Raw genomic sequence first — 27,369 nt, 5'->3', positions numbered from 1 at the left:
ATTCTCAGTGTTGCAGTTAACTTTTATGATGCAAGCGTCATCTCATGCTCAATACACTGTGCAGTTCTTACCATGCATTATGCTGCAATTCTATACACAGTCACCTGGGAGCAAGTCCTACTATATACACTAGGACTATCTATCAGCAGATACTTACAAGACTGTGCTCTAATTCTGCTTACAAAGAAAGGAATATAAAAAAATATTAAGTATCATGTTATTAGGTTTATAATGAATGTTCACATTCAACACATACCTGCACACTGGCTGGGATAACTGTAGACCCTGAAGCAGAAGATGGTTTATGTGGAGTTGACAATTGTTTAGTAGCACCCTGTGTTCCACTTCCTGTTGCCGCAGAGAGATTAGTCCTATTAGCTCCACTTGAATTAAGGTTGCTACCCCTGTTGACAGATACATTCAATCCAACTCCACTCAAGTTATTTTTGCCAACAGTTCCAGAGGCAGAAGAGTTGGATAATTTTGAAGGGGCCTGAGGATTCTTTGCTGGTTGAAGGCCTGAGGTGTGGTTAGAGGGCAGTAAATTAACTGTAGGCGACTGCCTGCTGACATTGACTCCAGTGGGCTGTTTATGAAGGGAATTGTTGCTGCTGGAGTGAATACTCTGGGATATTAGTGCACTTGAACTGGAAGAACTAGAAGATGACATGGGCTTGGGAGCTGAGGTGGACTTAGATGAAGAGAGTTTAGGAGACACAGTAGACTTGGGTGTTACAGAAGGCTTGGACATTGTGGGCTTGGGAGAAGCAGCAGGTTTGGGGGAGGAAGCCATAGAGAAAGGAGGCTTGAAACCCTGGGTAGAAACTTGTGATACCATGGCCTTGGCTAAATAGTTACTAGAGGTAGAGGTACTGGACGTTGTCCGAGACACAAGTGGGTGAGCCATTTGAGAACTACTTACAGAAGTGGTGCTTGACAAAGGAAGGCGATATATTACTGGTTTATCTGAAGTCTTAGAAACTGGGGAAGAACAAGAGAGTTTGGGATTGCTACTTAGTTTTACCACAGGGTTGGTCTGAGATTTACTAATAGTTGCTTGTAAAGGGGACACATATTTTTGTTGGGCAGCTGATTGCTGGTGAACCTTTGTCACTTGTAATGTTGAAGAGCCACAGTTTTGAACTTCTGAAGAAGTTACAAGCCCAGCTGTATCCTTCGGCCTCTGTGAAGCGGGAGAAGTTGTGGCTGGGACCTTACAGGAGGATGAAATATGAGTTTGTGAAGAGGATGCAGCTTGAATTTGGCTTGACCTCTGTAATCCTTGCTGTAGAAGCTTGGCTGGCAAGGGCTCCAAGGATACCTTGGGGTTTTGAATAGAAGATCCAGCAATAAGGCCTGAAGAGATACCAGTCTGAAGTAAATCTTGAGATTTCTTTGGTACTGATCCTGTGTGCCCAGCTATAAGACTTGAAGAATGTGGTGTCTGAGCTGTCTCTACCTTTTTTGAGGATGCTAGAGGTAACTTGCTCATTATACTTGCTAATTTCTCTTCTCTCAATCCAGGCCGAGGTCTTGAAGTTGGTGTCTCTACAGAGGGCCCAACCGGAGAACTCTTGGCTCCATTATTAATAACTGCCAGAGCATCAGAAATAGAATCTAATGAAGGTGGGTTGAAAGAAAGATCTTCATCTAGTGAGTCATCCAAACAGATTGTCTCTGGAGCTGGTATACAGCTAGAACTGGCCAGAGCAGTTACAGGTGTGCTGGTACTTGAAGCAAGAACACAGGTTGAAGCAAAAGGGGCACAGGTTCTCTGCTCCTTCTTTGGACTAGAGTCCTAGTATTAAGGGACAAAACAGAACTATTAGGAAAAAAAACATGCATTCCATGCATTTGCCACCATAACTTGATTAGGTAATACAGTTTACATTTAAGGTAATTTGTGTTATTTGATACCAAGCTGCAAATATGTATGTTTGCTTATTTATCAAAAAAGTTTCAGAATGTACAAAAACTAAATCCACCAAGCATACATTTTAAATATCAAGACCATCTTCTGTAAAACAAGAAGGTGCATTTATTCCTGGCACCCATCCATCCCCAACAAGTGCTTCTGTTTCAAAATGGGAAAGCCTCATGAGATGCCCAAGAAATACAATCAGTAAGGGTAACAAGATTAGCTGGAACTTAGTCTCCAAGTAGACTTGCAGGAAACTGATTCTCTGTTATTTTAGAAGGCAATTTAGAAATAAATAAACTAGACTTCTGACTCAATTTATTAGGCAAAATTCTGTTTGCATAATTTTGCACCTGTGTAACCACGATCAGGCACAAGAAAAATTTAATTCACATTAATGAAAAGCTTCCTATCCCCCATTATAAATTCTGAACCTCTTCAGAGCTCCCTTTTGCCCTGGGGAAGCCTCTGGGAGCCTTGGGATGGGAACTGGGGAAAGCCTCTAATAGTCAAAGATTGCTGCTGGTTGTCCCTATCCTGGCAGTAGCAATCCAGCCATGACTTCTGACTTCTAAAGGCTCCTTCCCCCTATTCTGTAATATGTCTAAATACTATCTTTAAGTCTAACACACATCACAAGATAATTCTAAGAATAAAATAAGAATTCCATAAATGTTGTCCTGGGTTTTGATGAAAGTGCACAATATGTATGTTATAATCAAAAAGACAGATGGATGTTGGAACTGTAATGCTTTAAATATAGTTACAAAGTACATTTTTCTACACATTTGGTACTGATATTTGTATGTCTTTACTTTTTTGTCTTACTGTATTTTTCCATGTCTAAGATGATACTTTTGTCCAAAATCGTTAGACTAAACATTTAGGGTCACCTTACATACAGAAGTACACTGAGGAGAGAACAAAAACAAGTGGAGGGGGAAAGGGATCAAAGCATTCCCACAGCTGCATGAAGGGGAAAGGGATCAAAGCAATCGTGCAGCTGTGGGATTGCTTTGATCCCTTTCCCCCTCCTTTTGCTAAGACCAGCTTAGATTTCTTAATTTTGGGTTAGAAAAGTGGGGGGGCGGGGCGTCTTATACATGGGACACCTTATACACAGAAAAATACGGTACTTACCTTTGCTTTGGGTTTAGGTGCCAGAATCACCTTCTTCTTTGCTCTGAAGAAAAAGCACAAGCTAGTTAGAAGGCAAATATATCACTTGCTTTTGGAGGGGTTCAGGCACTTTCATAGACCAATTGAACACACACTGGCGATAAACACAAGTTTGCAGAACACAAAGAAAAGCACAGGGAAAATTTCTTAATTGTGGGATTACTGGGGGTAGCAATTTTCAGTAATTAAACTCTTCCACCTCCTGCCCCTTGGCTCCCCATGATTTCCATGTAATGACAGGGATTACACAAGAGCCAGACAGGAAGCATTTACTTTCCAAAAAATCGCCTCTTACTGATAATGTCATTTGTCTTTTGGAAGTGTAGTCAAACTAAGAAAATTTCAGACAGAAAGTGCTAAAACATCGCTTCTGCTACACACCTTGAAATGGCTTGTCTGTTGAGGCTTTTCACACAGTATTTAAAAAGTAATATCTAAATCAGGAGTGGACAACTTTGGCAGATGTGGGAGCTAATTTTCATATATACACAGGATGTGCTTCAAGTCACATACTTAAGAAAAATGTGTGCTTTTTTCTGTTTTTTTAAAAAAAAAACCTGACTAGACATTCACTTTCACTGAACAGAAACTCCCCCAAACCACACATTTTCAGTACATCAAGGCCATGTTCCTTACTATATAGGAGAATAAAGCTAAATCTGGGCTTCCAGGTGCAAAGTTCTCCTTGTTTTGTGCATTTGCACACATACATTTCTTGGTTACACTAGGAGGTTATGTATCTCCTGGGGTTTAATAGGTATATAGGGACAGTGTGACTGAATTCCTGTTTGTGCAGCTATGTTCCATAAGTTTTATGATGTCATCAGCTGCAGCAATTATTTTTGGAAATTTTCCTAAAATTATCCTATCAATGGCAATTTCTGAAAATTAAAAACTTCCTCCTGTTGTACAGCCCCCAATGATTTCTCCATTATGAAGCTCATCTCACTGGATCTTTGGAGGAAAGGGAATAAGAATTTATTTTATTTTCAGTAAATCATCCCGACATAATGTAATCAGTTTTAGGTGGCTTAACTTATAGAACAAAATTTCAGCCAGCGTGTTGCACACAATTCATCTAGGTACTTTCTATCAGACTCCAATGCTTTTAAAGATATAGAATCACCATGCCACTATGAAAAATATTTTATCTAGAATGCTTGTAAGACAACTATGCAAACAACTATTTACTTATTTTTTGCCAACTATATGAAATACAAAGCTGAAAAATTAGTGAGTCTCTAATTTCCAGAATAGTCCCACCACAGAAGCACATCCCTTCTTGAATAATTATCCATAAGAAGGATGCTGAAAATATGTAAAATGGCACATTAGTAATCACATCAAATATCAAAAAGATAAACAAATAGTGAAATATGGAGCATCTATTTCATGTAACGTCACTGTTTTTCTTATGGAGGGAATATTATGAATATTTTGCCATATACTGATTGACATTTCATAAGGCAACCAGAAGTTAATTAAAATTGCTTCAGGGCTGAGAAAGCTAAGTTTGCAAATAACTTTTTAGGTACTTCTGAGCAACAATTAAGAATTCAGAATTCCATATTTTTCTTATCTCTCCCAACCCGAATATCCAGTTACTCCTATTTTGTGATAGCAGTATGGTATATTCACTGAAAACAAATTCTAGAGCCCTACTCCCACTACTGTAGTGCCATGTCATGTAATGTATGAGGGGGTGCTGATAAGCATTAAGCCTTTCCCAGAAAAAAATGAGCTAGGAAGCTTTAACTGCCACACTATTCTACATATTCCCCCAATGCACTTGCGACATCTGTCCTGCAGCTTCTTAAGTCCCCACAAATAAAATTCTTCTGACTGCTGGTGTAACCACTTATTTGCAGCATTAGTTGCCTCCAGAACACTCCCAAATCGTTGTCCCTTTAGGTGTTTTTTTGAGTTTGGGGAACAGATAATAGTCAGAAGGAGCCAGGTCGGGAGAATAGGGTGGATGGGGCATCACTTGAAAGCCTAAGGATGTCAGTTTTGCCATTGCTTCACCTGCAGTGTGTGACGAGGTGTTGTCATGCAACAGGATGAAATCTTTGGAGAGCTTTCCTCAACGTTTTTCCTTGATGTTTTGCCTCAACTTCGCCAATAAAGCAAAGTAATATTTTGCATTGATAGTTGAATCCTGTTGGAGGTAGTCCACCAGCAGAACTCCCTTCTTATCCCAAAAAACTGTTGCCATTTGCTTCTGCACCAACCTTTGCACTCAGAACTTCTTTGACCTGGGGGAACCACTGTGCCTCCATTCCTTAGACTGTTCCTTAGTTTCAGGATCATAACAGTAGATCTATGTCTCATCACCAGTTACCAGTTTGCCCAGGAAATCTGACTCATTTCTTGCAAAATGTTCCAAAACAGCCACCGATGACTCCACACATTTTCTCTTTTGTTTGGTTGTCAAAAGTTTGGGGATCCACTTTGCTGTCAGTTTTCTCATTTCCAAGTCCTTGCGGATAATGGCACCAACTCTCTCACGTGATATTCTCAGATATATAGCAATACTTTTGGCTGATATTCGGCGGTCCTCCGTGATCATATCATGGATGGCTTTCACATTTGCAGGCACAGAGACAGGAACAGGCATTCCACCGTGTTTCTCCCTTTCAACACCAAAATGGCCAGTTTTAAAATTGACAACCCAAAGTTTAACTGTTGCATATGAAGGATCACTGTCACTCATAGCTTGTGACATTTCATCATGGATCTGCTTTGCACCTTTCCCTTGGAGAAACGGGAACTTCATTATGGTCCTATGTTCTTCCACATTGAACTTTTCTGGAGGTGGTGCCATATTCACTTTGGACTCGAACATGAAAGATAACTTAAAATCATAGATAGCTGATTTTTGCACCATTGAATACGGACTAATTGGCCAATACACCCTGCAATTTATGGCTTCATAGCTCAATTTGTTCCGGGAAAGGCTCAATACTTAGCATCCCCTTGTATTGCACTCAATGAATCTTACTACAGACATTTGATTTGAAATATACCAATGGGTTCAAGATCATCAAAAGTATTAAGACTAAGACATTAATATAGAAAATTCCATGATCCACAGACTACAGACAGAAGTTGTCAACAGCAAGAGCCATTTTAATAAAATAAATTAATGTGAGACTCTAAAATATTTATTAAGGAAAGAAAGATGAAACAGAACCAAACATTAATGTTATACTCACGGAGCAGATGTGAGGTGATTATGAACACTTCGGCTTTCTTTAAAAAGCATCCTGTAGAGAGAAGGGAAAAAATTCTACTTGACCTAATATGACAAAGGGAAGACTACCCAGAACTGCTAACATCAATATTGGTGTCTACCACAATACTACCTTACATTAAACTAATCCACAATAAAGATTTTTCCAGTATAGCAGGGGTTCTTAACTTGTGAACTGATTCTCAAAGGGACCTATGACCCAGAATAGGTTAAGGACCATTACATCATATATATTTTACAATATCTCTATTCTAACAGTACAATCCAATACAAACAGTAACAAGCTTATTAGCCTTATGATGGAAGGAGTAGGCCAACTATGCTTCCTGGTATTTAAGCAGTATTCAAATTAGAATATTTGAAATTCTAGCCACAATTATAAATTCATTGTTTGCCTAATCTGGATTTGCATTTAATATCATATATCACTAGAAGCTCCATCAGAACCACAATAGTTTTTTCAAACATTAGGTCTTTAGCTGAACAGGTTCCTAAGGTCAGATCTGCAAAATCTCACATAGGCAGCTCAGTTCCATTCCATTCCTTGGTTCCACTGACCATGTCATCACAGTTCCTCAGTTTAAATGAAAATTTAGTTACTAGTTTCAGAACACATCATAAACTTCAGAGTTGGATTTTAGTGTGAAGGATGTGGGGGAACAGGGCCGGCTGAGAGGCTGTACTTTGTTCCACTGGGGCTGCATGTGCTATCAGACTGTATTCTGCCCACCTCTGCATGAAATTAAAAACAAAAATGTTTTGTGGAAATCCAGAAATACACCCACACAGACATTTACCAGCATTCTTTTTATGTCTACAACCAGAACATGCAGCCTTTTATACTCTTTCTGTTACGCTATGCAACAGCAGACTGACAATTGAGAATTGATCATACAGTGGTGCCTCGCACAACGAGTGCCTCACACAATGATGAATTCACACAACGATGCCTTTTTCTGTTAAATTTGCTGCCTCACACAGCGATGTTTCCTATGGGGGATTTTCACACAACGATCTCCCTTTTCGCTCCTGTAAAAGTGTCTTACAATGTTTGGACGCTGTTTTAAATGATTGCAATGGTTAGTCCACCTCCTGAAACCTATGCAAACTAATTTTGGTGTTGTTCTGACACTTCGTTAATTTATGATGATTTTTTGAATTTTCTCCATTGGAAACCATTGGATGGTCTGTCTAATGGTTTCCAATGGAAAAAACAAAAAATCATCATAAATTAACGAAGTGTCAGAACAACACCAAAATCAGTTTGCATAGGTTTCAGGAGGTGGACTAACCATTGCAATCATTTAAAACAGCGTCCAAACATTGTAAGACACTTTTACAGGAGCGAAAAAGGACTTCGCAAAGGCATTGAAATGTATTGAGTCGGCTTCAATACATTCCAATATAGGAAACATTGTTTCACTCAACGATGTTTCCTATGGGGATTTTCACTGAACGATGGCAATCCGTTCCAATTGGAACGGATTAACCGGTTTTCAATGCATTCCTATGAGAAATGGTGTTTCACAGAATGATGTTTCACACAATGTTGATTTTTTTGGAACCAATTAACATCGTTGTGTGAGGCACCACTGTATTTCTGTATGTCTAGTTTACCTCCATGAACTGGCAGAGTTGTGCTGTCTACACAGAGCAGAAAACAGGGGTGTAGCATACAGGATTTGCAGAGAGATCTTCAACTTTTTTTTATGAGGACTTACAACAAAATGGAATTAATAACAGGGCATCTGTTTTTAGGAGAAAGCACTGTAATGTTGAAGAATAAATAAAATCTCTCAAACCAACTTCAAAATCTGGTAGAAGACTACGGCTTATTCTGAAACTAGTAACTAAAGTTTAGTTTAAACAGAGAAACTGTGATTAGAAACTTCTTGGTTTAATAGTAGCTTGTGCAAACAGATTCCACATAGGCAACATTCATATTAATATTTGGACTTAGTAAATTGGATGAGGCCAAGGGCCCATCTAGTCCAGCTTCCTGTATCTCACACTGGCTCCACCAGATGCCTCTGACAGGACTCGAGACAATTAGATACCTGTCTCCTGATACCCCCTCCCCTGCATCTTGGTATGGCCATGACCTCACCTGTCCGTCACAGCTGGGCTGTGAGTCATCAGCCAATGGTGTGACGGAGGGTGGAACTGAAGGGGAGGAGCTGGTATAAAAAGGGGGGTGAAGAGTGTGAGAGATTGAGTTAGTGAGTGAGATCTGGAGAGATCTAGTGTGAGAGTTTGTTAGAGGCCTGCGTGCCTGAGTGTCAGTGAGGGAAAGTCTATGTGTTTAATTAAAATAAGAAAGTGATTTCCATCTTGATTATCTTCATGTGATTTTCATATTTTATTTTCGTAATCAATAAACCAGTTTTACTTTTGAAAGAAACCCTTGTCTTTTTCATTTAAAAGAAAGGTTGGTGGCAGCAAGAGAGTGTAGTGGCGTGGTGGGCATTGTGAGAGGCCTGGAATTGGCAGTGACTTTGGAGTGGCCAGCCACATCACATATGGTTATTAAGAGATACAAGATCCTTTTCAGTGCAAAGCCGTGTCCTCCAGTACCATTTAGGCCTCCTGAACTCACAAGTTTTGGTATCAGTTTTATTGAAGAGATAGCTAAAACATCAAAATGTAAACAGAAATAGTTATCAAGGAAATGCACACAGATAAAAAGTACTAAATTAATTTTACTGAGACATTATAATTTGAGTAAGCTCGCCACACAGAGAGGGACACTCTGGCTCTGTGTCCTCTGTTATCCCTGCTAGTTCCCTCCTATGTCCAAAGAATGACAAAACTGAAGACAGGGAGTGCTGTTGTCTGTCTGAACTCTTTGTGGTATTTTCTAGAATCTTAATTCACATGAAGAGTGTCCATAGATTCTGGAACTCTTCTATGAATTTGTTGCCCTCCACATGTAGGAAGGTGATGAAATCTGAGATGGGCCAGGGCTCACCATGCTTGGTGAGTTTATTCAAATTATAGCACCTGAACAGGAACACTGTTGAAAACATGGCAGCCATTAAATCTAAGATGGACTACTGCCAAAAATCTGGGAGCTGTGAAAGCCCTTTCACAAAATGTGTCCTGAGTACACTCCTGTACTGCAGTGAGTCCTGGACCCTTTGTGCACGGCAGGAGAGGAAGTTCAACATGTTCCATACACATTATCTCTGACACATTTTTGATATCATTACTGAAACAGCGACGCCTATGTTGGCTCAGGCATGTCAAGAGAATGGCTGATGGTCAGATTCCAAAAGATCTCCTGTATGGAGAATAAGTGCAGGGAAATCGCCCCAGAGGGAGACCACAGCTACGATACAAGGATATCTGCAAGTGGGATCTGAAGGCCTTAGGAATGGACCTCAACAGATGGGAAACCTTGACATCAGAGCGTTCAGCCTGGAGGCAGGCGGTACAGCATGGCCTCTCCCAATTTGAAGAGACACTTGTTCAGCAGGCCGAGGCAAAGAGGCAGTCCCAAAAGCAGCAAAATCAGGGAGCTGGACAGGGGACGGATTGTATTTGTCTTCACTGTTCAAAGACCTCTATTCAGAGCACATTACCATAGTCTCTTGAGATTGAAGGATGCCTACACCTTCTGGAACTATGTCTTTTTCCACTTGAAATTAAAAATTTTGCATAATATATTTCTTGTTCCAAAACGTTTTACACCAACTGAAAATAATTTTAGGCACAAAGTGCATATGGTATCTCTGAAACACACACATATTAATTTGTGTCCTAGGATTTTTAGAAATTACTTTTACTGTCATCATTATCTGTAGCCAATTTTCAGTTGCAAATTTGATCATCTTTGGACATCACTGTATGCAGACTACTAATTACCTCTCAAACTCTTTACATCCTCTCTTACCTAAGCTGATGTTCTGTGGCTTGTCTTTGTCTTGCATACCTGGGCCTGCACATTCTTCAGTACAAGAAATAAGCTTCGGGGTTCATAAAAAACTAGTATACTTACAGCAGAAAACACAAATTAATGCTTTACAGTAGCATACTTAATTTTCTGTATTAACAGTATTTGTTATTTCAAGCTATCAGTAAGCTGACTTTGCTAGATAGCAAAGGAGAACAGCTACACTACTAAGCTTACACTCCCTGCTTCTGTCAAGCTAAGTAGAACATAAATAGTTTAAGATTAATTTTAAAGACAAGAGTCTCAGAGCAGAAACTGGTCAGTCTCTGAGACTATGGGAAAATTACCAATAGATTTCTTCAAATCCTCTGGCTAGCAGACAGAATTTTTATGGTAGAGCAGTATCTATTCCACAACGTACCATGCAGAACAACATGCATCAAAAGATAAATTTCTACTGAGATTAAAATCCTGGATGTATATCTGGGTATTTGGGGAAAGGTATCACCTGTATTCTCATATTCTTTCATTTAATCACTCACTGACAGACATACACATACCCTGCAGCTACTCTCCCAGATTAACTTGGTTTTATGATTTAGCTTGAATCAAGATTTAAATGAAATGGCTGTGTTCCAAATGACACTGCATTTCTAACAAACTATTCAGCCAAAACTAAAACACTTGTAGCTAATAGTGCAATCTTACCATAAGCTGTTTTGGACATAACTTTTTTAAAAGGAGAGATTATTAAAAAAATAATATTCCATTTTGTTTTATTTATTTTTTTGCTATTTTGGTTTATAATCTTCCATCCTCCTAGATCCACTGATATACACCTTGAACTCCAAGCTGATACATATCCATACCTAAGAAACTGCTTCCCTGCCTTTGTCCCACTGAATCAGTTCACATTAACCAAGTTACCTTTCAATAATTCCAAGAGTTTAGAAATGTACACAAAACCAGATGTTTAGTAAGTTTGTACAGTGGTGCCTCGCTTAGTGATCACTCCGTTTAGTGATGAAGTCGCTTAGCGACACTGTTTTTGCGATCGCAAAAGCAATCGCTTTGCAATGTTCTCTATGGGGAAATTTTGCTTTGTGATGATTGCAGGGAAGCGATCATTGCAAAACCCCCATTTTTGCACAGCTGATCGGCGGTTTCAAAATGGCCGCCGGGGAAAAAACATGGCCGCCCGCTGTGTTTAGGGACGGATTCCTCACTTTAGAGGCACCGTAAATGGCAGCGCTATGGAGGATCTTCGCTCAACAGTGAGTTTTAAGCCCATAGGAACGCATTGAAGGGATTTCAATGCATTTCTATGGGCTTTTTAATATCACACAGCGATGTTTTCGTTCTGCAGCAATTTTTGCGGAACGAATTAACATCGCTAAGTGAGGCACCACTGTATTTTTCTTCAGAGATGAGAAAAGTTGGAAAACTCCCAGAATTGTTCATCTGGCTGGCATATTGTGGGAGTTGAGGTTAAAAAACAACAACACATTATTCCATCTCTGAACTCTCTTACTAAAACTTTACAATCCTATAAGGAACTTTCATTTGGGCTAAAGTTCAGCTCTTACAAGTGTGACGCTAATGCACCATTTGTCTAATTTTGTAAGTTCTGATATATGTTGCATTTCAAATCACAATGTAACAGAATTGAAAAATTGAATAAATTATTACTCTAATTTAAATACCTAAACTCTGAGTGACATTTAACTCAACAGAGGTCACAGTGAAGTCTAAATAGGCAACATCTGAATTTGCACAAATACCATACCTAGCTTGCATCCAGCCTTTTGGCCAAAGTGGCTTCACCTCCGTTTCCATAAAGGTCTTGAGGTAATCTTCTGCACACTGGCTTTTATTTGGCTCTAGCTCATAACATCCCAGCTTTATCTTGACAAGGTTACACAACAATGCTCTAAAGAACAAAACAAGACAACACACTTAAGTACAACAGCTATTAGTATGCTGAAATGTACTAATGCATGTCTTCTACACCTACAATCTTTTCTATTTTATCCTCAGACCTACAAACACTTGCTGTAGCTTTATTCTGGAAAGAAACCTATTCTTTAGCTATTTTTTTGGTGACCAGCATGGTTACACTATTTTATATTATATCAACATAGTTTATTTTTCAGATTCTTCCTCATATGGTGGGGCATAGGGATAGATTTGGTAGTCCTTGATTTCTCAGTGGTTTTGATACTGTTGACCATGGTATTTTCCTGGACAGGCTTTTGGATATGGCGATCAGGGGCTTGGTTTTCAACTGGCTCCAGTCCTTCTTTGAGCGCTGTGTCCAGAGACTGTAGCTTGGGAAGATGTCAGCCCCTTTGATCCTCAATTGTAAGGTGCCCCAGGGGCTGTCGATCTCCCCAATGCTTTTTAACATCTATGTTAGACCACTGAAGGAGGTCACTAGGAGATTTGGAGTTTGGTCACCAGTATACTGATGACATGCAACTCTATGTCTCCTATACATCATCTACAGTAGATCTTGTCCAGATGCTGGAGTGTTGAATGGTTTAGGTTCTGGAATGGACCAGGGCTAACTGGCTCAAGCTGAAACAGGATAAGAAGATTCTCCTCCTAGGGAGTTCCTTGGATATGTTAGGGAGTATTCTCTCTAGGATGGATGGATAGGGTAGACCTTCTGGTTAGGGACTAAGTTCAAAACGTGGGTGTATCCCTGGATCTATCTCTTTCTTGGGATTCCCAGATTGCAGCTGTGTCCACATTGGCCTTTAATCATCTGAGGTTTATTACCCAGTTCCACCTCTATCTAGACAAGGGAGCTCACGGGATATTGGTTCATTCACTGGTAATCTCCAAGATTTACTACTGTAATGCTCTCTATGTGGGACACCCCTTGAGGTTGACCCGAAAACAGCAGCAAGTCCAGAATGGGGCTGCCAGACTGGTAGCAGGTGTGAGTAAATTTGATCAAATCTTCCAGTCTTGGTTTGACTGCACTGGTTACCTGTGACATCTAAGGTGAAGTTTAATATCCTGGTGCTTATCTATTACACTCTCTGCAATTGGGGGCTCTATCTTTTCCTTAAAGTCATCTACAGTACCTGTGCCACCAGATCCTCCCAGGCCATGCTTCTCCAGGTTGCCATGATGAAGGAGGCCAGACTAGGAGCTGGGCCTTCTTGGTTATAGAGCCAGCCCCCTGGAACCAGCTCCTGGCTGAGTTGTGCTTGGCCCCCTCCCTGTCCTCCTTTAAGAGGCTGCTTAAGATGTGGCTCTTTATAGAGGTCTTTGACAGCAACCTTGCATGAATTTTTCTCTGGCCACATGCCCTTCCTGCCTTATTATGGGCAACATTTTCATTGTTGTGGTTCTGTGACAACTCATGTAATAAATATGGTACTGGGGTTATTGAGTTGGAAACATAACTCTGGAGTCAATTTTCTGGTTATTCAAGAATTCCACAATCAACAGATTCAAATTCCACAGAGTGCAGAATACATTATGAAAATTGCCTTTTTTTTTTTGCTTCACCTGCCATGGAGTGGATTAAGAAATCAGGGTAATAATATCAAGATATTGCATAAAACACTAATACGTGAAGGAAAATGATGCGGGGAGAAGAGGAATAGATGGTGACCACCAATTACTAGAGCAGTAATAGATACAACAGGTACTTTATATTAAAAAAATGGAGAACAGAACAAAACAAACTGCCTCACAGCAGTAAAACAAAAAGGCAAAATTACTGAGGTTCTTCTTCACACAGATGGCTTTTTGGAGAGTAGACTGACCCCTGACTGTTATGTCAGAGTCAACTGGGAAAGAACAGCAAGTTAAAACATGCAATTCTTGAGTTTCTTTTCCTTATCAATCTGGATCTAAAGCAAGTTGCATTTGATTGTGGTGTAATAATCTGAAACGCTACGCTAGTGGCTAGCACTCTCATACCTTACTGTCTCATCCCAGTGGAATTTCTTTCTTGGTCCCGCAATTCTTTTTCCTGGTTTCTCATCATCTTCCTCCTCAGAGCCATTCTTGTCTCGCTCATCTTCTGCTTGCATTCTAAAAAAAAATGAACAATTATAGGACTGGCAAATGTAGAGGCACAGGTGTATTTGTTTCCCCATCATTACATTTCCAAATGCACATATGTTGGCTCTGTGTAACTGATATTACACAGAATATCAGTTACACAATCCTACACAGTACAAATATTGTAGGTTCTTTGCTCATGCAAAGTAAATTTCAGGAAGATTCTAGAACTCTAACCAGGCAATGTTGCTTGAAACCTCACTACTTAAAAGGAGGAGGCACATGTCTTGGGCAGTGGACTAAGTTATCTTCCCACTTCAGATCTTCCACTTTGTAACCACTGCAAAAAGTACCAACAGGAAAGGTACAAAAATTACATGCAACAGCCAACAAATATGTATAGATGATGATCATATGAAGAGCAGAAGCTATAGGCAAACAATTTGCTCTCCTTCACAGTCTGGGTGCAAGCACACATATGGGCAACTGGTTAGCTGACAACTGTGGAGAGTGTGGTTATCTCAGAAAAATTAAATACTTAAGACTGCTCAACCAAAACTTATATCCACCTGATACTTTAATCAAGTATGGAAGACACTGACTATGTGGCAACAACTCAGTTATAAACAACAGAAATGTTTCTTTAACATAGTGAAGATGAGAATATATCTAGTGAAACACTCTTCAGCACAAATCAAAATAGCCTCCTTGCTAGGACAAGACATTAGAACTCTAGAAACTAGCCCGGGGTTAGTTAGGATGATGTCCATCATTACTATCCCAACTGTCCACCTTCTTGCAACTGAGACTTTAACTAGGTTTCAACATGTTTTGTTGAATATCAGGCAATGTGGAAGAGACACTGAGGAAAGATAAAGAACACTTATGTCCATTTGTACTAAGAATTTCACAGTGCAACTGCAGCACTCTTAAATTCGTAATAGTTCTTCAGGTAGGTAGAGACCCCCAAGAGAACATTACAAGCAAAATAAGACAACAACTAAGATTCGATTGTGTAGCACTGTATAAGCAATGTGAATAACATTAGCAGCAGCAGATCGCTGATGACTTAAGATTTCTTTTGGCAATTTGGGGGTATACATGACTTTTGAACATTGCAACAAAGTCACATGCACCCCAAAATCACACAAAGAAGCCCTTAATCAGTGGTAATTTGCAGCTGCTTATGACATCATTCCTCTTGTGCACACAGATTTGTGCAAGAGGCTTTCAAAAAATAAAAACAAAATAGCAAATGTCTTTATCTTTCCACTCTTGGGGACCACTATTGCATTGCCTCTTAATTCATATGCCCAGAGTTTTGTTCTAATTTAAATTTCAAAGGAACAATTACAAAACATGTCCAGAAAACAGCAGCTACCCCCCTTCTTATTTTCATATCATCACTTTTCTCCCGGAAACATCCAAAATAGCCAATTGGCTTATGCACATACTTGGCATTCCTGGCCTGACTATGTGCCTGGCAGTCCTCCTGATATTTGAAGAGTTGTTCAGGCATGACACAGCTGACAGCCAATTTCAATTTTTGCAATGGTTCCTTCAAACGGTCATCCTGAGGGGACACAATAGTTAAAGAAGTAAACAGTCTTGCCAACTCATTTATGTACTATTTCTCAAAGGCTGGCCAGCCTCCCTTCTCCCTAACATACCTGAAGTATCTATTAGCTTCTCAATCATTTGATTTTTGATATCAGATCAAATTCTGTTACTTTATTCCTCTGTCTAAAATGAACTTAACTGACCATATTGTTACTTCTAACAAGACTTCTCAGTACTCACAGAACTACAATCCCAAAGGTTCACCTGGGCAAACTTTTTACTTAAAATACTGAAATCCTTTCTTCCTAAGGTTTAAGCAGCTAAAAAAATCACACAAAATTAAAATATACATTAATATCCTTTTGAAAGTTCAAAAGAACTCATAAATATTATCACAGCAACACTTTGATCTACTTACACAAATATATACTAGAAAAACATCATAGTTCAGTATAGTAGGTCCAAATATAGTAAACAAAGATCACTACACTAGAACAACAAAACTGGCATCATTTCGTTTATATGGGTAGAGTCAGACAGCTTTACTTCTATTGGAACAGAAGTAGGATAGAAATCTTTCACAAACAATTCACATATAAATTGATCAGAGGTTGCCCAATTCCAGCAGGGAAGAGATCCAGGATGAGAGATCTGCCCTGTACCCCCCCCCCCCCCAGTGGATGGGAACAGTGGATGGTCACTGTTCTTGGAACAGCAGCACTATGGTTGACAGAAGCCTAAAGAAAGAATGGTTTTAACACTCAGAGGTTTCATTGTACATAGAACCTATTCTAACTCATCCTTAAATAGCCATGAGCTGCAGACACTTTTACCTGGACATTAAGGTGCAGTTTCTTCAAACGCTTTATTAGTGTGTCCTTATTACATGGCACAAAAGCCTCCAGGTGAGAATATACTCCACTGCGGATGGCAGGACTCAGTTCCTGTAACTGCAACTCAATACTGGCAAATACAAGACAAATTCAAAACTAATGAGAAACAGTTAAGCAAGATTTCTGTTTACTGTCCATCCAAAAAGCATTTCCCACTTTAGTTAAGAGAAAGGTTTATAATCGAATTCTCATTTTTCTGCATAAACTAATCCAAAGTTATTGAGATTTAGAGAAAGGATGGCCTGCACCCATCTCTCATTCTCTGACAGGATAGTCAGAAGAGATGCATGGCCCCTGGAGTGGGGGCAAGTGAGAACTAAACTGATATATAAGCATCTCTGTACCTTGTGCTTACTTACCCTAGCTGCTGTAAAAATGTAATTAATAACTTTTCTTTTAGAAAAAAATGTGCTACATCTCCTATCCCATATACTGTTCTTCTCTTTTCCTTGTAGGCAAAATTTAGACTGCAACCTCTTAAGAGTGGTGGCATACCTCATCATATTAATAAAATACTACAGTCAGGATATATAAAATTCTCCAAATACATAATGATTACATAATGTACTAGATTTATACAACATACATATACATAGATTCTTGTATTTCTGCCTTTTCAAGTTGAATTTTTTTAGCAAACAAATATTCTTAGTAAGCTAAAGGAATTTGCCTAATTTAGTGGCCAGTTGTTGTTCAGAACAGCCATTATCTCCTTACGTTTTACACTTCCCAAAGACAAGCTAAGCACTTACTCAAGTAAGATATTATTCATGTCCTGTGTGAAGAATTTCTTTCTGCCTTCTTCATCAAAGAGCTTGGCAGCCTAGCAACAGCAATAAAACCAAGATACTTTTAGCATTACATAATAATTATTACTATTACTATCACATCGTTTCCAACTTACAACCACTTTAGAAACATCACACCAAATGCTTTTGTTATCCTCATGATTCATAATTTTTATACCTACCATCTTGTTATGCACTGCACGGACACTTGCAAGACACAAGCATAACAGTGCGCAGGAAAGAACTACAATTTATTGTGTGGCAACTGCTTAAGCCAGGATACCATTCTTTTAACACCCCCCCCCCCACATCCAAGATCTAATTCTCCACCTTTGATTTATCAGATGCTGGCAAAGAAAGCTGGCAGGTATAAGCACTACAACATAAAAATAATTTGCTTCCAGACAGATGCTTAAATGCGTTTTTGTACAATGGGCTGTTTGAAATCTTGTAAATTCTAGTGTATCTTATAAAAAGATTATTTGGACTTCACAACTGTATAGTGTTATAATTCAATCTGAAATGTTTCATGCTAAAACTTTTGGCCTGTCAAAGCAAATGAGTAATGACATACTAAATTCTCTCATAGCAGTACATGTATTTCTGAGCAGGTATTTTATTTGATAGGCATTAATGGGTAAGCAACAATGTATTTTTAGGACTTAATATTTAGAGTTTTTTGAAAAATTTTTCCATAAATAATATTGGTGAAAAGCAAACTGTTTTGAATATGCACACTAGAAGCAAGGAAGTACAAACTGCTCCCCACCGTAATGCTTCTACTCTAACACAAAGTTCGACTGTATGTTGGATAACAGTTCTTCATAAATTATCACCTAGGAAAGCTATACTTACAGCTCTAAGGTCTTCCACACGCTTTTCTAAATGTGCTGGCAGACCTTCTGGGAGGGCAGGTACCTGTTTCAGTGTCATGACCTCAGAGGAATAGGAGGGCTGGGTGACATTTCCATTCTCTCCCGAAGGCTCAGATACTGGACTGCCATTAGAGGTCCCATCAAGCAACCGATCAAAATCAATATCTCCTAGCATCTCCAGGGCACTTTCGGCTTCCTGCAGGAGCTCACGTTCATTTGTGGTACCGAAAATGGAAAGAACTGGATCTGTGATGCTAAGGTTCAAGTCAGACACATCATTTCCACCAGAGATGGGAGGAACAGGAAGTTTATTAGGTGTAGAACTAGTAACTGCCACTGTGGGATTTACTGTATCATCTTTCTTCTTAAAGCCTTCTTTTTCCTTCTGAAATTTTCTGATCATTGCAGCCAGTGAAAAAGAATCCTTGTACAGCTTTTTTTTCTTCTTTTCAGATTTGTGTGAATTTAAGGCCATCACCCTGCAAAGAAAACAAAAATTTATTTGCCTAATTTTGCTTCCAAACAGTAAAGAACTGAGGGATTAGTTTTAGTCAATGCCTCCATACTCTTCATTATACTTGTAATATATGGTGAATTATAATTTTTTTCAAAGTAGATATTTTGTGATCTTATTTTCTTCAAATCAGTTGTGACTAACTTGCTTCAAAGAAAATATAGAACTCTTGAGAACAGAAAATTGCCAAGCAGTTATTCTTTATTGTCTTAGAATAAGTTGATGTGCTTATGTCTCTAAAAACTTTAGAATAATATACTTTCAGAAACTAACCATTTTCCTGTATACTTTATGTCAAGATGTCAAACCAAAAACAAAACAAAAACCCAGGGGCTCACTGTTCTATTCAGGAGTATGCTATAATTTAATTTAAATAAATTCAAGAACTCATACCCGAAGTCACAACAGGAATACTTCACTATCTACTGTCAACTCATTCACCAGAACAAGGCACAGTGTTGCAGCTACAAACACTACTAAATATATAAGTAAACAAACAAGCAAAAACTCACCCCAGCTGCTTTGAAACTTTCATTTTCCGAGGCTTTTTATCCTTCTCCTTCTCTGTTTCTTCCTCTTTCCGTTTGCGTTTCTTTATGCTGTGGTCCTCCTCATCTTTCAGTTTAGGTACCTAAAGGTTTGGGTGTGGGTGAGTGGAATAACACAGTCTTAACAGTGAAATAATATTACACCTCAGAAGGTAAGAGCCACCTTGAAGATCAGATTGATATCCATCTAATTTGATATTATGTTTCTAACAGTCAATGTTTTCAGACATTTACAACAGGTATAGACACCTTATCGCCCCATCAGATGTTGCTAATCTACAGTCACCATCAGCTTTAGCGCGCATAGCCAATAGTGATTTAATACGGTTGTCAAAGTTCAATATCTGGAGGAGTTCAAACTGCTGACTCCTGGTTACAATCAGAGTTATCCTCTACTTTTCTCTCACAAATATTCTTTAAGAACTAATCGCTTGTCAGACTCCCTTACACATAGCTGAGGTTGCTGAAATTATATTATACACAAGTGTTGTCTGATCTGTTTTTTAGGCTTAGTGATAAGTGGTATAAAGCCCTAAGCAACCTGGTCTCACACAGTTAAAGAGACAAACTGCTTTCTCTCCAAGTTCTCCTTTTCATGCTCAGTCCTCAGTTTTTTTGGTTAAAAAGAGATCAGGAAGCAAATGGGAAAGACCCTTGCCTATAAAAGTTGCCACTAAATAGGTCAATGAGCATATTCAGAAGAGGCAGCTTCATATGTCTGCTGAACATCTTATAAACAAAGCCTCTGGACTGCAAGGTGGAAATATCAGCAGTTTGAATCCATGCGGTGGAGTGAGCTCCCATCGCTTGTCCTAGCTGCTGCCAACCTAGCAGCTCAAACGCATGCAAAAATGCGAGTAGATGAATAGGTACCACCATGGTGGGAAGGTAATGGCATTCTGTGTCTACTCACGCTGGCCACATGACCACAGAAATTGTCTACAGACAAAACGCTGGCTCTATGGCTTGGAAACGGGGATGAACACTGCGTCCTAGAGTCGGACAGGACTGGACTAAATGTCAAGGGGAACCTTTACCATCAAGTTACCTCTGAATTGTGGCAATCCTATGAATAAGTGACATCCAAAACGTCCATTTACCAAATTAACGAAAGTAAATGTATATAAAGAGAGACCATAAAAAGAACTCCTCCATAAGTTCCATACACTTAAATTGGCGTACTCTAATTGCAACTTACCAAACTAATGTAAGTAATAATTAGAGAAGGCCTATTTATATCAATGGAATTTATGCAGGGCTTTACTTGCCAAATCCCTACTGATCCAATGGACCTATTCTAATACAACTCATTGAACTAAACAACAGGATTTTGAGCATACTGTGACATGTGCTATTAAACAGCATGTGTACTTTACTATGAAGACTAGGGCATGGATGGTCAGGAATATATTTATAATCTTCACAGCAAACATGCCACATTACTAAAGTATATCCCTGAACAAACTAGGATCACTCACTTTAGATGGTCGATGCTTTTTGTTCCCTATAGAGTCTTCCTCCTCAGAGTCTGATGCTTGGCGGAATTGCAAAGTTCCAGTGTTTATATAGAAGCCTCCATATTTAGTAGTCAAGGATGCAGGAACCAATTCATCGTACTGGGAAGGCAATAGAAGATTCAGGTTCAGAGACAGTTATCATTTCAATAATATGAAATACACTTGATAAACTACAGCATGACAAACAGGATATTAAACCAAACAAATATGCTAATATCATCAGATTAGTGTTGGAGTAAAAGTTGCCAGTGCTCTGTGAAACACAAAGCCAACTAAAAGAATAACAATCGAACAAAACAGAGATATTCAAAGGACATAATTATATTCACATCAAAATACCATAATTTTGAACTATGCAGTGCATTCATAGGTGTCTGCATGAAGGGAAAAAAGGAGATACTTGGATTCCTGAATCTTATATTTATTGATTAATTATTTTGTTGCACACAGACATACCCTGTTTGGGGTGATGGATGCTATGTTCATTTATTATGCTAACATACTGGTGTGCAAGTAGCCCACAATCTTGTAAGAATTCCTGAGAATATTCAAGTGTACAGGCAATAACACAGCAATGCCATAACATAATGGAAAACTATCAGGATGCTTCTAACTTTTTTTGCAAATATGCTTTTTTTCCTTACAATTATGCTTTTTATATTTTGTAAGTTCTATTATTAATTTATTTTCGTAGGGAAAAGTAAGATATAAACTCCTATAATAATAATTGGTCAACTTTGTTTTAGAAAACTAGTTGGATAACTAAGTCCTATTTAGCTTCTAAAATAGCCCCATTAGCTCCTATTTTAGATTTATCTTTAGGTTTGTTTAGCTGAATTGTTTCTGCATTTATTGTAAATCATAAAGACTATCTTTTCAACACCTCATTTCTATTTTTTAGAAATAACATTTATATACAAATAAAGACTGACATCTATCAAGACTTGCGAGACACATGTTAGAAACATCGCTAAACATCCTTATTAAAGGGTACACTCATTGAACACAATGAAATTTACTTCAGAATGATCTTGTATATGATTCTGTTTTATTCATTTGTCCATTTAACTTGCATCTTGTATCCATAAGGAATTAACTTTAACACTTTATATGCTGTTTGTTTAACAATCAAAACAGTTTATAGAAAACTGTGGCAGTTTCACTTTATTCTCCATATTAAGAAAAACATACAAACAACAAACAGCCACAACTAGCCAAATAAGTAAGCTGAAATATTTCACACAAAGTGAAATAAGCTTTTACAATTTACAAAATGCAGATAAAAAGCAACTGCTTATTTCTCCTGGCAGACTCTCTCTAAGTCCAAGAGACATACTGAAAGGCCTTCTTCCATTGATCAATATCCTCACCTCTTGTACAGAGAGCTAAAGCAGGCCTAATCTGCAAACTACTAGTAGTGTGAAGGCTTATAGGTAGTGGTCAATTCCCCTTTCCACAAAGCAGAGAACTTAAAACAAAAGTGTGATGGCATCTGATGTGATTCTATCTCTAACACAGAGGAAACATGCAAACATTTAACACCTGGAATAGGGTCCAAAAGAAACTCTAGCTATAATGAACTGATCTCTTGGTGAAGGGCAAAATGCTAGGGTAACAAACAAGATTTTACTCACAGCCTCTGAATTGTCAATGAAAGGATCAGTTTCATCATATCCGTAACCTATATCTATTAAATCCTGAAGACGATCTTTCCGATGCTTGTGGGACTTCCCACCCTGTAATAAATATTTATAAGTTGGAATCACTGATGTATTGATGCTGCTAACCACAATAATATACAATACACATACAAATTACAAACCAACGGATCAATGGACAGCATCTGACACACCTTCAAAAATGTTACGATAATGGAAGAGCTAGTGTGGCATTGTGGTTAGAATGAAAACATGAGTTCAGTTCCCCACTTATTTATGAAATTCATTGGGTGATTTCAGCCAGTCACAGTCTCTCAGCCTGACAACCTCACTGGGTTGATAAGAAGGGAAAGAGGAAAACCACGTATGCCATCTTGAATTCACTGGAGGAAAAGTGGGATAAAAATGCCACTAGTAATAAATAAAGCAGTGTGTGTATCATTAAACAATATTATTAATTTTTACTATCAATATGTTGAGAAAAAGTGTCTAACCCAACTAAAAAAACAGGTTACATGACAGCACCCCTTTCATGAAAATTATGTAGCCCATATTTAAGACAATGTTGTCACATGAGATCAAGTTGCATCCAACTTACAAAAATTCTAATAGGGTTTTTGAAGTGTGTGATATTTAAGAAGTGGTTTTACCAGAGCCACTCCCTAATGAATCTGCCATGGACAAGTGGGGATTGGAAACCAAGTCTCCTGAGTTCTAATCCAACACTCTATCCACAATAATGCACTGAGTGTCAGACTAGGACTCAGGACCAATGCAGATTAAAAACAACACAGCAAGGTCGGCTAGGCATCATATGCCAGTCTAAAAAGCCTTTTTTAACGCCTTTCCTAAAACTGATCAGAGCAGAAACATATCAGAAGGGAATGCATTCCACACTATGGGAACCACAAAGAAAATCCTCTCCCACATGCTCGTTAAATTGATCACTGAAACTTTTGGCCTTTTTAAAAGGACCTGTTTTAACTTTTGAACAGGTTCATAATCAGACAGGTGACAGCAAGGCCCCAAACCACTTAATGTTTCAAAGGTTAAAACCAATACCCTGAATTGGACTTGGTAAGTAACTGGCCTGGCGTGCTCTGGTCCATGGGGTCACGAAGAGTCGGACACGACTTAACTACTAAACAACAAGTAACTGGTAACCAGTGCAAGTCTTTCAGTATCAGGGTCAGATAATCAAAATACCATGCAACAGTTAGCAACTTAGCTCCCATATGTTGCACAAACTGAAGATCCTGGACCTTCTTCAAGGGCATACAATTGTGCATTGCAATAAAGGCCTAATGGAACTAAGATAAGGATGACTGTTGCCAAGTGAAGTCTTCAAAGTAACTGTGTTAATCTGTGCAAGAGTATCAAACAACACAACTTAACAAAAGACAAAAATGCTGTGGAACTTTAAAAACTAACAGCTACACTTTTTCTCAGATATAAGAGTGAGACTATGACTGTCATATATATACAGGACCTCTTGGCCAAGTGAGGATACAGATGCAAGACCAAGCCTACAAGCATGTAAGTATGTGTATCAGTGAGCGCATTTTTGATACTGCGTGGTATCTTAGCACCACACTATACTGAAAACATCTTAGCAGCATTCAATATACATACTTGCATGTGTTGCATGTCTCCAGCTTCCATCCGGAGCACACCACAAAACCTACTGTCTATAGTCAAGCCCATATATATAATCGCATCTGCTCAATAGAACTCCAAACTCGTGGTCCTATAAAATGTGTTTCTCAGACTACAATACCCATCCAATATGCTCAGAGAACAAATTAACTGGGCAGCGCAATTATCCAGAAGCAACCTGCAGCAGAACAAACCCAGAAGAGAAAACAAGCAAACTGTACTCAAATGCATCTCATCCGATCTTCAGCCCATCCTTGACTTCAGTTTCCCAAGCAGGTGGCAGGCCTGTACATGCTAACAAAAAAAGAGAGCTCAATCTCAAACAACGATTGACACACAACAGACTACACAACACTGATACAGAGATATAAACCTAGATGCCAGCTCTATCCCCACATCTACTCTGGCAATATAACTACAGGCTCCAATAGTGTCACACACAGTAACAGGGATGTGTTTATTTGTTCCTCTGCTAATGTGACCCATTCCAACCTTTGCCAACAATGCCCTTCTGCATTCTACATAGGACAATTTCGATGCAAAAGAATTAATGGGCATAAATCTGACATCAGGAATGGCAATACAGAAAAACCTGTTTGAGAACATTTTAATGCACCTGCACACTTTTTAAATGTCCTGAAAGTCACCATTTTCGGAAACAGACACTACAAGGGAAACAGCTGATTTAAAGTATATAGAGATGCTGGAGACCCGACCCATTAAAAAGGATGAATGCCAAACAAGAGCTCTTAGAACTGTGGAGCTGGAAGGGACTCTATAGATCATGAAGTCAAGGGAGCACAGTGGGAAATCAAACTCCCAACATCTGGCTCTGCAGCCAAATACCTAAACCACTGAGCTATTCTTAAGTGTGAAATCCTACACTGATTCCCACAGTTGGCTACTTATATCCACTATGGTATTAGCAGTGGAGGCAAACCTTTTTTGGCTCGAGTGCTCAAAATGAGGGGGTGGGGAAGAAACCAGTGGCAGGAAGAGAAAGGGGGAATCCCAGCTGCAGCCACTTCAAAAGGATTTTTGCGTGCCAGAAGAAAGGGCTTTGTGTGCCAGCTGTGGCATGCGTGCCATAGGTTCGTCATCACTGCCTTATAGATTGATAATTGATATGGTTCACAGCCTGATAGCCTATTCTGTTAAAAATGAACCACTGTCACTTTGCCCATTAACAGTATCCTCAGCTGGTCATATAGCTATGTACACATATGACAGTCATACAGTCTTACTCTTATGTCTGATGACTTCATGTATGACAGCTAACATTAAAATATAGTAGTTAGTCTTTAAGTTGCCACAACATTTTTGATTCTTTTTGTGAGTTTTTTTCTTTCAATAAAGGTTGTAGCTGGGGAATTATCTAAAGGAGTGCTTTTGCAGAACTCTAGGCAGAATCGCAAAGGTACTCCTTATTACTGATGCCATCTGGGAGTCTAGTGACAGTGCAGAACCAAGGAGCACTCCCAGACTATGAACCTAACCTGTTGGGGGGGGGCACAGGCCCTTATACAACAGGAGGAATCCCAAGTCTAATTTTACACTGACCAGCAGCATCTCCATCTTGTCAGACTTTACTTACAGTACTACTATCAAATAAGCCACAGTTTAAAGATGGCTTTAAAATCTGGCTCGTTTGGAAGGCACCAGAAATAATTCCCAGTGCACTGATATTTAAGCTATGGTGATATATAGTTTAGCTGTGGTTAAATGCAGCTTCCTGGCCTGTTTTGTTTGCTCATTAACTCATGAAAGAAAAAGTAAGCATGAAAAAGAGACCATGTTTGGTTGGGTACATGCTGTTCATGCATACCATACTCACTAAGCCCTGGATACTAAACTGGGGCATGTGCCCCCAGGAGTCATGAAGGAATCTGAGGATGGACTGTGAGATTTACAGATTTATTTTATTAAATTCATTTTGTTTCTTTAGGTAAACTTTATTAACTGTTTACGCTCATTTTTTGTAAGTTGTTCTTAATTTTAAATCACAAATCTGATTTTGTGTTAAACTGGGGCAACGAGTGAGGATTTTTCACAAATGAAAAGAAATCTGATAGCAAAAGGTCTGCAAACTTTGGATTTTGCATAAGGGTAACCAACTTCTAAGGGAATCAAGTCAGTTTTGCCTTCTCTTCTGCCTTAAAGGATCTTCTTCCCTCACTGATTGTAGTCACCAAAATAAATAAATAGACAGACAGACAGACAGATAGATAGATAGAATTTTCAGTCAGGAAGAGCTGCAAAGGGGGCTCTAGGTGTTCCACACCCATGAGCAACACTATGCCTACCCTAGCTTACCAAGACATCTAAATCAGGCAAGTCTATAAGTTCTGAGAAGTACTGCACAAAAACCTTATGAGGTCCTGTATTTTTCCATGTATAAGATGCTACTTTTTCCTAAAATTGTTAGACTAAAAATATACACAGAAGTAAGCTGAGTAGAGAACAAAATGTCCCATACCTTGCCTCTGCAAACAGGCTTCCTTCAATCACAAGGCTTAGCTTTCTACAGTCAGGAGACTTAGCTTCCTCCAATCACGAGCCTTACGTACCTGACATCAGCTGAGGCTGAGCAAACCAATTGGAACACACCTCATTGGAGGCTGAGCATGTAGACAGTGCTCAGAAGCATTCTGAGCCCAGAGCCTGAATAAAGTTAAAGTGTGATGCATAATATGACAGTACTGGTATGTAAATGTTACCTAACTACTAAATAAAAATGTGTTTTGTTTATTGTTAAAAATATTGATTTCTTACTTTTGGGTTACAAAAGTGGGGGGTCCTTATACATGGGGTCGTCTTATACATTGAAATATACATGTGAAGATACGAGTTCACATTAAAGGATTTAAGAAAGATTAATACAAAAACCACTGCCCCCCATAATATGCAGACGGAAGACGAAAACTGACACAGGGCACTAAAGAAGTGCCACAAGTGGCAACATCTTCCTCCACAGGAACAACGCGAGTGTTAACTGAATTAAGTGAAATCCACCAGACCTTTCCCAACAATCTAATCATTTGTTGTATTACCACAGAATGACACGTTAGTACTCAAAAAATCCCAAATTATTATTT

General features: G+C 38.9%; 1 protein-coding gene across 4 annotated transcripts in view; it reads right to left on the bottom strand.

Annotated features, from left to right (window-relative positions):
- The window catches only part of UBN2 (ubinuclein 2), a 52,404-nt gene that overhangs the window by 15,262 nt on the left and 9,773 nt on the right, over window positions 1-27,369 (bottom strand). For 2 of the 4 annotated variants that reach the window (XM_020787820.3, XM_020787819.3), the window contains exons 3-15: window positions 22,595-22,696; window positions 20,922-21,059; window positions 19,408-19,526; window positions 18,362-18,860; window positions 17,471-17,541; window positions 16,659-16,788; window positions 15,720-15,838; window positions 14,182-14,295; window positions 12,029-12,172; window positions 10,243-10,296; window positions 6,313-6,363; window positions 3,059-3,101; window positions 257-1,798 (exon numbers count right to left, since the gene is read on the bottom strand). In XM_020787820.3, coding sequence (XP_020643479.3) covers window positions 257-1,798; window positions 3,059-3,101; window positions 6,313-6,363; window positions 10,243-10,296; window positions 12,029-12,172; window positions 14,182-14,295; window positions 15,720-15,838; window positions 16,659-16,788; window positions 17,471-17,541; window positions 18,362-18,860; window positions 19,408-19,526; window positions 20,922-21,059; window positions 22,595-22,696 — 3,126 coding nt within the window. The remainder of the gene's footprint in view (window positions 1-256; window positions 1,799-3,058; window positions 3,102-6,312; window positions 6,364-10,242; window positions 10,297-12,028; window positions 12,173-14,181; window positions 14,296-15,719; window positions 15,839-16,658; window positions 16,789-17,470; window positions 17,542-18,361; window positions 18,861-19,407; window positions 19,527-20,921; window positions 21,060-22,594; window positions 22,697-27,369) is intronic. The other 2 variants (XM_020787822.3, XM_020787821.3) reach the window with 1 other exon arrangement.

This window comes from Pogona vitticeps, chromosome 5 (genome assembly GCF_051106095.1).
Source record: "Pogona vitticeps strain Pit_001003342236 chromosome 5, PviZW2.1, whole genome shotgun sequence".
In the NCBI taxonomy this organism is placed as follows: domain Eukaryota; kingdom Metazoa; phylum Chordata; class Lepidosauria; order Squamata; family Agamidae; genus Pogona; species Pogona vitticeps.
The sequence above is the reverse complement of the archived record's forward strand: the minus strand, read 5'-3'. Positions and strand labels throughout refer to the sequence as shown.